At 38.6% G+C, this 13431-nt stretch overlaps 1 protein-coding gene across 4 annotated transcripts in view; it reads left to right on the top strand.

The window, feature by feature from the left end:
* Positions 1-12934, top strand: part of LOC107842669 — a 33125-nt gene extending 20191 nt beyond the window's left edge. The window contains exons 4-9 of one of the 4 annotated variants that reach the window (XM_047403063.1): positions 310-516; positions 620-712; positions 784-888; positions 975-1349; positions 1496-1585; positions 12625-12934. In XM_047403063.1, coding sequence (XP_047259019.1) covers positions 310-516; positions 620-712; positions 784-888; positions 975-1349; positions 1496-1585; positions 12625-12639 — 885 coding nt within the window. In that variant the 3' untranslated portion in view covers positions 12640-12934. The remainder of the gene's footprint in view (positions 1-309; positions 517-619; positions 713-783; positions 889-974; positions 1350-1495; positions 1586-12624) is intronic. The other 3 variants (XM_047403066.1, XM_047403064.1, XM_047403065.1) reach the window with 3 other exon arrangements.
* The last annotated feature ends 497 nt before the right edge of the window (positions 12935-13431 follow it).

Here is a 13431-nt window from a genome sequence, read left to right as displayed (position 1 = left end):
AAACAATTGAAAGCGTACTTGTAGGAGAGTCTGTCAGATCCTCTTTTCAAAGCTCGTGAATCATATACAGCTCTGTTTGTAAATGTATTAGTAGAATATCTATGTAATTTTTTGTTTCAATACACAGTGAGTTCAAATTAAGGTTTTATATAGGGAACTAAATAATACATTAGAACAAGGATGTAAGTATACAAAAAATGTATACTGATAAAACAACTCTAGAGCATTTGACTCTGAAGCATCCATCAGTTTATTGACAGACAATCAAAGTTCTATTTTATTTAAGCCACTTAAATTTTATTTTGGCAGGATACGCTCCAGCTTCCGGACATACAACATCATCGGGACACTATCCTTCAAACAGCTAAAAATCTATATCGATATCGTCGTAGTAGGCTCCATGATCATTTCAAGAAATTTGCTACAACAGAGCTAAGGTTGCAAAACATGCCAGCACAGGTTAATGAAGCTGAATGGAAATTCTTGGTGGAATATTTCAGCTCTGACGATTTTAAGGTATTCAGGAGTTCAATGGATTTAACTTTATAATACTGTTTATTTTCTTATTGTACTTCTTATACTTACATCAAAATGAATCCATGGACTCAAATCAATGCAGAAAATGAGTGAAAGAAACAAAAGTAACAAGGCAAAACAAGAAGTAAACCATATTTGTGGCAGAAAATCCTTCCAAGCAGTATCATTTGAAGCGGTGAGATATGCCTCTTTTTTATGGATTTTGATTTTCTTTTATCAATAACGTAATTTGATTTGTTTTGGCAGAAGGCCACAGACACCGGAAAAGAGCCAAACTTTCAGGAATTTTGGGAAATGACTCATATGAAGTCAAATGGGCATTGGGTCAATGATGCTTCTGCTGAAGTAAATGTACATAGAGAAATCTCTTCTTTATTCCTAGAATGAGTCTGTCTAAATAAATCTTGAAAGTTAAAGCTTGTATAACTTGCTTGTAGGATAAGGTGAAAGAGGTTGTTGCTGAACAAATTCAAGAAATTGAAGAGGGTACCAATGTGGATGGTATTATTAATGCTGCAGTTATGCAAACTATGAGAGAAAAAGCAGGGTATATTCGTGGTCAAGATTCTGGAGTCAAGGCAGCTAGTAGGAGACCCAGAGATGAAATTGAAGAGCAACTTGAAGCACAACAAAAGGAGATGGAAGAAGAACGACATAAACGAGGGAGTTTAGAAAGCAAGCTAATGGAAGTAAAAAATCAGCTTGAGGCGGAGCAGAAAAATCGAGAACTCATGGAAACTCGTTTAGTGCGTGAGCAAAAATTATTAAAGGAGGGCGTAATGGCACTAGTAGCCCATATGCAAAGTTCCATGGTATTTATTTAGTATAAGTCGCTAAACGAGTAAATGATACATTACTACTATAGCCTGTCATTCTCACTATCCCTGCTTCTTTCGCGTTCCCATATCCTTCCTTTATACGACAAACTAAAGTTCTCTAGTTGCACCATGTTTTACAGAATGGACTTTCTGCTGCATTTTTCAATATCGTTACTGATTCAACTAGTTCAGATGGGGCAAGTCCTACTAGTCTTATGGATAAAAACTGGGTAAGTAATCTTCATCTAACTTTACGTAAAATTTATTTTCTTGGTTGTATGCATAAATGAGTCTGTTAATTACTTGAATTAATCTTGGTATGTTTTGTAGTAAATTTTCAAGTCATTGTTACTCTGTTGTATTTTTGGAAGTCATTGTTATTTTATAGTTGTATGTCAGGAAGTCATTCTTATCTTGGTTGTATGAATAAATATTCATAAAGGGAAGCCTGGTGCACTAAAGCTCCCGCTATGCGTGAGGCCCAGGAAAGGGCTGGATCATAAGGGTCTATTGCACGCGGCCTTACCTTGCATTTTTGCCGGAGGCTGTTTCCACGGCTTGAACCCATGACCTCCTAGTCACTTCACAACAACTTTATCAGAGACTCCAAAGCTCCACTTCATAAATGTTCATTTAACAAGTTCTTTTCTTTTTTTCTCTGTAGTAAATTATGTTAAGCTAATTGAGAATACCCAATTCTGTTAGTTTTCTAACAGAGACATACCACCTGCTGCTTAAAAAATAAAGACCATCTCTCTTTCACCCTCGAGGGATGGCCTTGGCTCAGCGGTAAGCTTGCTTACCGTGGTGTGCCAGGGTCGGGGGTTCGAAACGCCCCTCCAGCGAAGCTGGGGTGAGGGCTCGTAGGTCAGGCCCGGAGTGGTCCCCCCCTCCCCGACACCTATGGAGTAGGTATGAACCGGGTCGTCCCTTCTCTTTCACCCTCAAGTCAGTCCATTTCACTCATTTTTCAAAAATACTTCTACCTAGCCTTTCTGATATTTGCACTGGCATTTTCCAAAAAACATTTGTTTGCTTCTAAGTGAACATATACCATATATTCTGAGAGTTTTAAGTTTATTATAAAAATTTAATGCTAAATTACAAGTGACCAAAGAAAGGCATAAAAAAAAGGGCAGCCCGGTGCACTAAAGCTACCGCTATGCGCGGTGTTCGGGGAAGAGCCCCACCACAAGGGTGTATCTTTCGCAGCCTTACCTTGCATTTCTGCCAAAAGCTATTTCCAAGGCTCCCCTTCTAACTAAAGAAAGGCATAAGTAATGAAAAAGAGTTGGCAGCAACTATAACTGGTGCCTGAAATTTATATAGGTACAAAAGCCTAAAGCTTGAATACAGTTTTCAAATGTTTATAGCTTAAAATCTTTGAAGTTTGAATCTGGATAAATGCCTTTTTCTCTTTTTATAGCTGTACATGTTTTTGTCATAACTAGATCAGGCTTTAGAACTAGTATACTGTGATAGAATTAGCTTTCAAGTGCTGAGAGATATTCCAAGAGTCAACTAAGAGAAAAGAAAACAAGAGAGCTTCATTTTTATAGCTTTATGAGTCTTATAAGCATTATTGCCAACTCATCAAAGAAACCTTGCAAATCATAGAACTATAATAGAGGTGGCAAATGAGCGGGTTGAGCTGGATTGCGGGTCAAGATGGGTTTAGTCAACAAATAGGTGAGTCACTTGGTTTGAAATACTGATCAAGATCCAACCCTTCCAATTCTTATTAACTTCTAATTGCTTTGTTTGTTCTTTTATAATTTTTTACTAGATAAATTTATTATTTTCTTTATTATGGCTATATATATATATATATCATATCAAGTAAAAAAAAATGTTTTCTTGAAAATATTGACAAAATTGCTCATGGATCAATTAAGGTTAGATATCAACCCAAATTTTGGTGGGTTGCAATGGGTTGGGTTGAACTAATAAATAGGTGGGTCAATAATTAGCCTAACTTGGGTGAGATATGATTTTATGAGCTAATTTTGCCACCTCTAAATAAAGGATTATATGGAAAATTTGGGATTGTTTGAGTGTATTAATGACACAACCTTAGGAGAACCAAGCCTCTAAAGCTAGCTATTAAGGTGGGACAACTCAAGGTTATATAAGCCTCACATCAGCTTCCTATTTAACTAGTGCGAGACTCAAATCTCATACCTTGAATAGGATCATAACAAACCACCATGCTCCTCATCTGTCGTCCTCGACGGCTTCACTTTAGGTAGCTTTCACTTTACTTATGTACGTAGCTTTTTCCCAGTTAGCCCTTTTTAAATCAGGTGCCTAGGTGATACAATCCAAAACTAAGTTGCTCGGACTCTTAAAAAATGTCTATGAGTGCGTGTCAGATCCTCAAAAAATAGTGTATATTTGAAGGATTCGACATAGGTGCGGCAACATTTTTGGAGAGTCCGAGCAACTTAGATCCAAAATGCTTCAGGACCTTTTGATCGGATGATCATGAAGCAAGGGGAATGTGATGACCCCTTATTGCTATCCAAAGGGTGCCATGAGTTGGTGATTGTATCCAAGAAGGGTCGAGGGGCCTTAGAAAGGTCAAAGGTTAGCAAAGAAGAGCTAGGAAACGCCCTGGTGACACCTACAAAGTCACTTGCGCCCGCAGGTGGTGAGGTGCGGCCGCAGATGGCCTTTTGGCCCTTCCAAAGGCTCTTGCGATTTTAGACACGTGGCAGATAGATGTTTTGCGTGGGCATGTGCATGGGTCACTTTTGGGACAATAGCTGTAATAATTAGCCCATGGATATGGATATAAATAACAGGTTCTTCATTTTTAGACAACTTTTGATGCTAATGAATAATTATACTCTTGTGAGTGTGAGTGAGCTAGGATTAGCTTACTTTGAACAATCATTTGGAAACATTGGTTTCTTGGTAGTTTGATTCCCTTGTAGTCTACATAAGAAGTAGGTGCTAAAAATGATTATTGGATTGAGGATTTAGAGTTTGATATACCCTTTATTTGCTTTCAATTTACTTCTTTGTGACTATCTATTTTCTTGTTCATCTATTTTTCCTTTTCGATTCTTAGTTTATTTTCATTTCCATATAGTTTATTTTTGTTCTAGTAGTTTTCCCCTTATCATTTGGTATAAAGCAAAGCTTAGATTCGTTCGTACGATTTTAGTCTTGGGATTGTTACCTTAGAAAATAAAAGAAAAAGAGAAGAAAAACGTTTTTAAAATCCCAAAAATATTTTTGTGTTTTTGAGTCCTTTGTGTAGTTTCCGTACTAGATTTTTCCATCTAGTATTATCTAGGTTGGATCTTGAGCTTTAGGTGTGTTTGGAAGAGATTTGAAGAAAACCCCATTGATGAGTGCTTGAGTTTGAAGAAAAAGCAAAGTGGGTTTTTAGATCTTGTTGATTTGGTGTGGATTTGAGGGTTGAAAAGTATTGGAAAGTGTTCCCACGTTGAAGGGACCCTAGATCTGAAGTTTCGTAAAATTCTGGGTCAAAAGGAATTAGTTGAAAAATTTTGAGTTCTTGAAGAAATTCATATCTTCAAAAGGAAGATTTATCAAAAAAGTGTTGTTTGATCCAAGAAAAGAAAGAAAAAGGAAAGAAAAGTTTTTAGTATAAAGGAACATTCAAAAGAAAAAGGAATTTTCTTGGAAAAAGAGTGCAAAAAGGCCTACAAAAGGATAAAACTCGGAAGCTTCAGTTGCACTCTATAGGGCCACATGTGCCCACACCTGCCTACGCAGGTCACTAATGCAAGTGACTCCAGGTTCACTAGAAGTGACTTGCGAAGTCCCATATGCGAGGGCAGATTCCACATGCGCCCGCACCTCATCCAAACACACCTCATCGCTCTGAAATAGATTTCACTTAGATTCTAATATCCTAATTCCATTTCTTGATTCTTAATCTCATTTCTTGTTTCCTAAAACTAATTAACAACTAGTAATTGACTAACTTGGTTGATTAGTCTTAGAGTGCCGTTTCTTTCTTTGTCCGTTTCTCTTTTATTTTGCTGTTATTTCTTGTTTCAAGTACGTTAGTTTGCTTGAGTGTCATTTATTCTTCTTCTTCAAACAAGAATCTATTTTGACCACGAGTAGCAATTGAAACCACATCTTCCATCAGAGTAGAAACTATCTTTCAACGATAGCAACACCTATTGTGAGGAAAACAAAGGTGTGTACTCCGAGAGATTGTGAGGTTGATTTCTTAATGCTAACTTGTTTGTTTTCTTTGTTTAGTGTTTCTTTTGTTAGGTACAATGGCCGAGGAAGGTGGGATACCCAATTCCATCATTCAAGCGACTTCTGCTTCCATCATGGAGAAGCTTAATGCTATGGATAGCCGATTGGGATCCATAGAAGGGGATGTGACTAGCTCGAAGGAATATCAACACTCCACCCTTTCCACTCCCCAAAACTATCGTGCTTTTTCTAGTGGGCATGCTCAAAACACCTCCACTACTATTTTCCTTCAAACACTCCAAATGTTCAATTCGCCGAGGCAAGTACATGATCTCAACACCCAAGCCACCACTTACCCAAATAATTGAACTCCTGTTCGTTCACTCCAATCCCAATTTAACCAAACCAACAAACAAGTTCCCTAAAACCAAGACCCACCTCATCAAATACTCCATGACCAAGGTTTACCCTAAACACCACCAAACCAAATCTCACCACCTCAACCACCACTTAACCAAAATCAACCCATCCAAGTCGAGAATATAGGGGAAGAGGACTTCATGGAGGAAATGAAGAGTTCAATGAAGTGGCCATATTTTTTGAATTTGTATGGAATAAGCGAGGAGCTCAAGGGGGAGGACATAGAGGATGAGGAGGAATATGTGGTCCGGTTCCCCATGGGAGAGGAAGCTTAACTTAGGAAACCGCCTCCTAGATCAAGGAGATTGTCAATGGGATAAAAGAGGAAATACGGGTTGAGACACGGGTCTTAACTCTATCAAGATCAGTTTTCCTGCCTTTAAAGGAACTAGTGATCCGTCGGCTTACCTTGATTGGGAAGTACAATGTGATAGGATCTTTTAACTCTATGAGTTAACTGGTCACAAGAAAGTTGCCCATGCCATTGCTCAATTCGAAGGTATTGTTTTACGTGGTAGGAAATCCAAATGATGCAACGAGAATGAGATGGTAATCCCAATCTTCCGGATTAGGACCAATTGAAAGCACTTATGAGGTGAAAGTATGTGACGACATGGTACAAACAAGAACAACAGACCAAGCTATACAACTTGAAGCAAGGAGATAAAGGTGTGGGAAGACTACAGTGAAGAATTTCAAAACTTGATCCTTCGACTTGAGATTGTTGAACCACCACATCATTGCATGGCTCAATTCAAAAGAGGGTTTGAATTTGACATCGTTTCTCAAGTAGTTTTCCACAAATTTGAAACCATAGAAGGACTTGTCGAAGCGACCATTGAGGTTGAGAAGAGAAACTAGGAAAAGAAGTCTTTCAATTCTACAGGCTACACATCTTCTAGTTCATTCGGATGGAACAAAAACAAAGACTTCAATATGAGAAGAAGCCCGTTGAGAAGGCTACCTCAAGGTATCCACCAAAGAATGAAGGTAACCAATACTCGAACACTAATCCTAGAGGTATTGTTTGTTTTAAATGTCAAGGTTGGGTCATAAGGCAAGTGAATGTCCCAGTCGAAGTAACATCGTTTTGGTGAAAGGTAAGGCTTACTTTATTGGAGATAAGGTGGACCAAGAAGATTGTGGTAATGGAGAAACCCAAGAGGGAGAATACTCTAAAAATGAAGAACTTGTGGGTGATCCCAGTGTAGGGGAACTTAATGTGCTTCATGGCATGATGAAGAAGGTTCCCCACGAAGATGTTTGGCCTCAAGAAGGAGAGATAATAAATTTTAACTTTATGATGAGGCGAATGATGAGTAGTAAGTCCTTGGAAGAGCCAAGCCAGGAGGAGGAGACGATCTTGGCTTAAAAGGGTAAACTTTGTTTCAACCCCAAGCCTTTGTTTGCTAACAATGATACTAATATTTTGCCTTGGTGTTGAATTTGCGTTCAAGCAATGGATGCAGATTTTGGAAAACTTCCAAAGTTTCATTTTTTGATTTTAAAGTGAACAACCATATGTATTTTGAAAATTGATCAACAAATAACACATAATATCTTTTCTTATCAATTGACAACACTGGAGATGGACCCCATAAATCGCTATAAAGGATTTGTAAGGGCTTATTGCTTCGCAATGAATTTTCTGAAAAAGTCAGCCTGTGCGTTTTATTTGAATAATAAGAGTTACAAATGGAGCTAGGTTTAGGATATGAAACAGGAAGGGAAAACTTATTCAACATAGTATCTAAAACGTGACGATTAGGATGGCCTAAACGCTGATGCCACAGGTGAATCGGAACAACCACATTGCATTTAGGAGAACGATGTGTACAGCCCGATGGCCACTCATACAACCCATCTTTATTCTTCCCCCGAACTAGAGACGCCCCCGTACTCAGATCCTTCACAAAATAATGGAAAGGAAAAAATTCAATAGAGGAATGATTATCACGACAAAACTTAGAAACAAAAATAAGATTATTTTTAATGATAGGGGAGCATAAGGTATTGAGAAGTTTGAAATGATGATTTGATGCACTTATGTTAGCGTTACCGGTATGGGATATTGGAATGGTGTTACCATTGCCCATAGTTATCTCTTCGGCGCCGTGGTAGTCATGTACAGTGGCTAGGCTTTGAGTATCAGATGCAATATGATGAGTGGCTCCACTGTTGACGATCCAAGGGGACTGTTGAGAAGGAAAACGAGCAGCAAAGTTTGCCCGGGCTTGCAGATGGTTATGTGACTTCGATCTGCAGACTTTAGCGGAATGACCTACGCGATCACATAGTTGGCAGCGAAGGTTTTTGTCAGAGGGCTGCTGCTGCTGGTTGTTTCTTCGTGGGCGTTGTGCTTGCCATTGCTGATTGTTAGCAGGAGGGTGCCATTGCTGATTGTTGGCAGGAGGGTTCATACTTGGACGGCGGTTGCTGGAGTAATTATTGTTGCTCTGGCGAGAAGGAGTTGAGCTAGTCTTTTGTGCTACAGCAGCAGTAATGGGAGTTGATAACGACTTCTTGTCTTCCTCCTGTTTGAGGAAAAGCTCATAATCTAGAAGCTTTTCGTAAAGCTCTTCATATGAAATAGGAGAATCACGAGAACGAATGGCAGCAGAGAGTTCTCGAAATTCAGATCCGAGTCCACTGTGGATTTTCACAATGAGTTCCGGGTTTGATACCGGTGCACCAGCAGTTGTAAGTTCATCACAAAGTGATCGAACTTGATGAAGATAATCTGTGACTGGACGACAATCTTTAGTGAGGCGTGCTAATCGATCTCGCAAGCTGAAAATTCTTGTTTGAGATTTGTTCACATATGAAGTATGCAAAGCATCCTAGGTAGCTTTGGCGGAGACTGCAACAGCAACAGTGGGAGCAAGCGTAGGATCAACAGAGGCCAAGATAGCATTTTGAATTAGCTGATCTTGGCGATACCAAGAAAGGAACTCGGGGTTATCAATGTCTTGATTGTTCTGAGAGATGGTGCAAGTGGGTGCAGGGATGAAGCCATTGAGATGCCTATAAAGATTGTGACCACGCATAAGCATTGAAACTTGACTGCCCGTTAATTTAATGGGCAGTTGGGTAACTGGATTGAATTGAACAATAGAGATGTCATTGTTGATTCCATCGGCATTGGTCACAGAAATCTTAGAGGCCATTTGTGTGAGTAAGTAGAGAAGGAAAAAAAGGTGAGGATCAACTCGTAGGAGTTTAGATAGGCTTTGATACCATTAAGAGATAGAAAGTAGAAGATGGGAAAAGATCATATGTTATTGATTGAATAACTACTGTTTTCAGTATCTGTACAAGACTATATATAAGACCTATATCAACAAGGATAGACTTAAAGTTACAACAACTATAAGAACTCTACAACAACTAGGTGTCTAGTAATTATCCGTTATTACCTAGCACCAATACTTCTCTTTTGCAGGGTCATGAGGAAATGTTTCCAAATGAAGAATCAAAGAAAGTTCCTCATGGGTATAAATAAACATGAATGTCTAGATGAGTTCTTATTTCAGGACTCCAAGGTTGATGAAGGTTTGACTCAAATGAGGATCCCAAGAAAACTCCTATGGGTTGATAATAACTTGCTAGCTAGGGGTGAAACGTCTAACCCCATGGATCGAATGAAGAAGTTACCTACCAAGGAAACTCCTACAAAGAGGTAAGAGGACCAAGCCTCTTGGTCCAAGTTGATGCATGGGAAGGAAGGTTCATATGGTGCATGTATGGAAGGCAAGAGAGCAAGCTCAAAGCCTTGCTCCAAAGGTATGTACCTAACCCCTCTTATTCCTAGCAATCCCTAGAATCATGATGACATTTACTATATGGTAGGCAATTTCTTAAAGTTGTTTGACTTTAAATCCTACCAAGATAGTGTTCATGTCTCTCCACCCACTTCGTGGTTTGTCATAGAAATGCCTAAAATGTGGGGTCTCCACAACCTGGATGCCCAAACTATTTGCTGCTTTGAGAAGAGTCTATGGTCCCTACTTGATAAACAATTCTTATTTCTTGTTCCTTGTCACACTTATGTGGGTAAACGAGTTGATGCAATAGGATGGACTCGCCTAGTGAATGACCTTTTCTTGAGAAGTTGTTTAAGTGAAGGGATGTGAGGTGCTTACGGTGCTTGTTTTACCTTATTGTGTTCTTGTCCTTGATAGCACCTTAAATGATCTTAGCTCTTGCCATTCATATCTCTTTACTTGTAAAGATAGCCATGTTTGTGTTGGGCATGTCTTTTGTGTAAACATGGTTTGTTGTGAAAGGAAGGTATCCACGCCCTAATGGCTATGTGATTCTATCCTTGGTTGTTCCAACATGTGGATTTGCTTGCTAACTCATTTGAGCCTATTGGTAATCTTGTAAATGGAAACACCTTGGGAGAGTCTCATGATGCTGCTTGTAGCCAACACCTTTATGCCTTGTATGATGAGTTCTTTTCATTGAACATGAAGGATAGTTGGTTATATGTCAAGTGGGTGTTCCCTTGGCACGTAAATATTGATGCTAATCCTTGTGCCAACCCTTGTGCTTCGAGGATATATTGGTTGTTTGCTCGTCTCTTGTGCTTTCAGGACTTAGATTTGAGGAAGAATCTTTTTCAAGAAAGAGAGGATGATATAATTCAAAATGCCCCAGGACCTTTTAATGGGATGATCATGAAGCGAGAGGTGTGTGATGACCCCTTATTGCTATCCAAAGGGTGCCATGAGTTGGTGATTGTATCCAAGAAGGGTCGAGGGGCCTTGGAGAGGTCAAAGGGAAGCAAAGAAGAGTTGGGAGACACCTTAGAGGCACCTGCAAAGTCACCTGCAGCCGCAGGTGGTGAGATGCGGCCGCAGACGGCCTTTTGGCCCTTTCCAAAGGCTCCTGCGAAGTCACTTGCGTGGGCAGATGGATGAGCTGCGTGGGCATATACCCAATTTGCTGAAATGGGTCATTTTTGGGCCCATAGTTGTAATAAATAGCCCATGGCTATAAATAGTTAGATTCGTTGTCATTTTTAGACAACTTTTGAGACTAATGAACAATTATATTCTTGTGAGTGTGAGTGAGCTAGGATTAGCTTACGGTGAACAATCGTTTGGAAATGTTGATTGCTTGGGAGTACGATTCCCTTGTGGTCTACGTAAGAACTAGGTGTTAATAAGGATTATTAGATCGAGGATTTAGGGTTTGATATACCTTTTATTTGCTTTCAATTGCTTTCTTTCTGTCTATCTATTTGCTTGTTCATCTATATTTCCTTTCCGATTCTTAGCTTATTTTCATTTCCATAGTTTGTTCTTGTTCTCTTTGTTTTCCCCTTATCACCAGGCGCCTCCATGACATGGTGGGCACGGAGGGTGATGAGTGACTCTGATATCATTGATACAACCTTAGGAGAACCACACCCCAGAGCTAGCTATTAAGGTGGGAGAGCCCAAGGTTATATAAGCCCATATCAGCTCCCAACTTAACCAATGTGGGACTCAAGTCCCATACCTTGCAATAGGGGATCATAGCAATCAAGTATAAAGATGGCCCAATATCACAGCAAAACAAGCTTAAGTTCAACTTTCAACTACTATCTTGTGTAGCTTAAGATAATGCAGTGGTTAACATCATATCAAATACAAGACGAAGTTGAGTCTTATATATTTGATATGTATTTGAAGACAGCCTCTGGCAGAAATGCAAGGTAAGCCTGCGTACAATACACTCTTGTGGTGAGGCCCTTCCCCGCACACCGCGCATAGCAGTAGCTTTAGTGCACCGGGATGTCCCTTTTTTAATTTGAAGATGCCAACAGTTTTTTTCATTTTACCTATGTTGTGTGCTGCTTTTGAAGGATCCGACATGCTCGTGGCGACTATTAGAGAGTTCGAGCAAACATAGCTTTTTACTACTGTAATTTCAAAGTAAGACATGCAACAGGGGAATGAGGGAGCATTGGGGAAGAAGACCCAAGTGACAACTTTCTATTCATCTTGTCCTATGAGTAGCATGTGTTCCGTTATTTCTAAATGAGTTTGGAGTGAAGTTGCTCACATTTTGCAATCTTTGAGGATAAAGTTAAGCCTACTCTCAAAAGTACATGACAATTTTGGCTAAAAACTCGTAGTTGGACAACCCAAGCATATCCCAAATTGTTAACTAGATACTATTCTTTAGTTCTTTATTAAATTTAAGACAAATGCAGAATTGGTATGTTCTCCACTAGGAGGATTTAGTAAGTGTAGGTGCAGCTTTGTTTTGGCAAATATTTAGCTCTGTGGGGAAGTTTTTAATGATTTTCAACTTCAGTTTATTCATTTCTGTTTCCAGTACTCTTGGTTTGATACTTGTAGAACTTGGGTTACAATTCTAGGGGTCGTTTAGTACTTAGGATAAGAATAATAATTTTGTGATAAAATTTGGAATTAACTTTATTCATGTTTGGTTTGAGGTATTAGTTAATCTCAAGATTATATCTCACCAATGGTGAGATTATTTTCCTATATAGAAGGTGAGATAAAATAATTCCATTGAATATGCTTACTTATCTAATCTCATGTACCAAACCATTATGAGGTTCCCTCTTTGGTTTTTTTAAATCTGTACTTATGTAATTTATAACTTACTTTTTCAAAATATAATTATATTTATCTTTTATTTGCAGGATCAACATGCCTAAATCAACACTGGCGACTATGTTTCATGTAATGCACAAGCTATTGAAAGAAGATTCTTTTAGATTACTGTTGAAATTAGAATACAATGTTGAAATTAGAATATAATGACCTCGCTTATAGTCTTGTGTTTTATTTTTTGCAAGTAATAAATTAGAAATTAATGGCCTCTCTTAATTAATATTTTTTTTTTGTAAAACTTATCGCAGAATGTGTAATGTATGAAGCAACTACTTTCAAGTTGCTAAAGATGTACAGGAAAAATCTGATTTATGGCACCAAAAGCTAATGTTGTTGAAAGCCTTCGTAACAGATTGTTAACTGTTCTGCCATGTTTTTGTCTTTTTGATAACAAATGTAAATATTACCATTAGTGATAAAATCAAATACAACTAAAGAGCACCTAACTGCATAACCACCTTCTAGTAACGGTACTATGAGAGTTGAACCTCCAACATCACTCTATTACCCAAAGAACTTTCAAGTCGAACTACACCGACGACCTTTTCTACCTTCCTAGCTATGTCTCATCTAGCCGTAAACTTTGCTTTATCTGAGTAATTACAATATTGATATTGAGTACATCTAATGATCCTCCAAGTCATTTTTCTTGTTTTTATGCTTATACTGTGTTTAGAGCTTTTTCACAGTTGCCCCAAGTCATTTATGACTTACTGACACTTCGTTAATCCGACAGTTCGTTTGTTTTTTAGAACCATTTCCCTGTTTAGGAGCTTCTAAAGTTGAAAAATGAGTCTTGGGTCAAAGCCTCAGGTAAACGACTTTGAATATCATTT

This window comes from Capsicum annuum, unplaced genomic scaffold (assembly GCF_002878395.1).
Source record: "Capsicum annuum cultivar UCD-10X-F1 unplaced genomic scaffold, UCD10Xv1.1 ctg3328, whole genome shotgun sequence".
Taxonomy (NCBI): Eukaryota; Viridiplantae; Streptophyta; class Magnoliopsida; order Solanales; family Solanaceae; genus Capsicum; species Capsicum annuum.
Note: the sequence above shows the minus strand (reverse complement) of the source record. Positions and strands in the feature narration are given on the sequence as shown.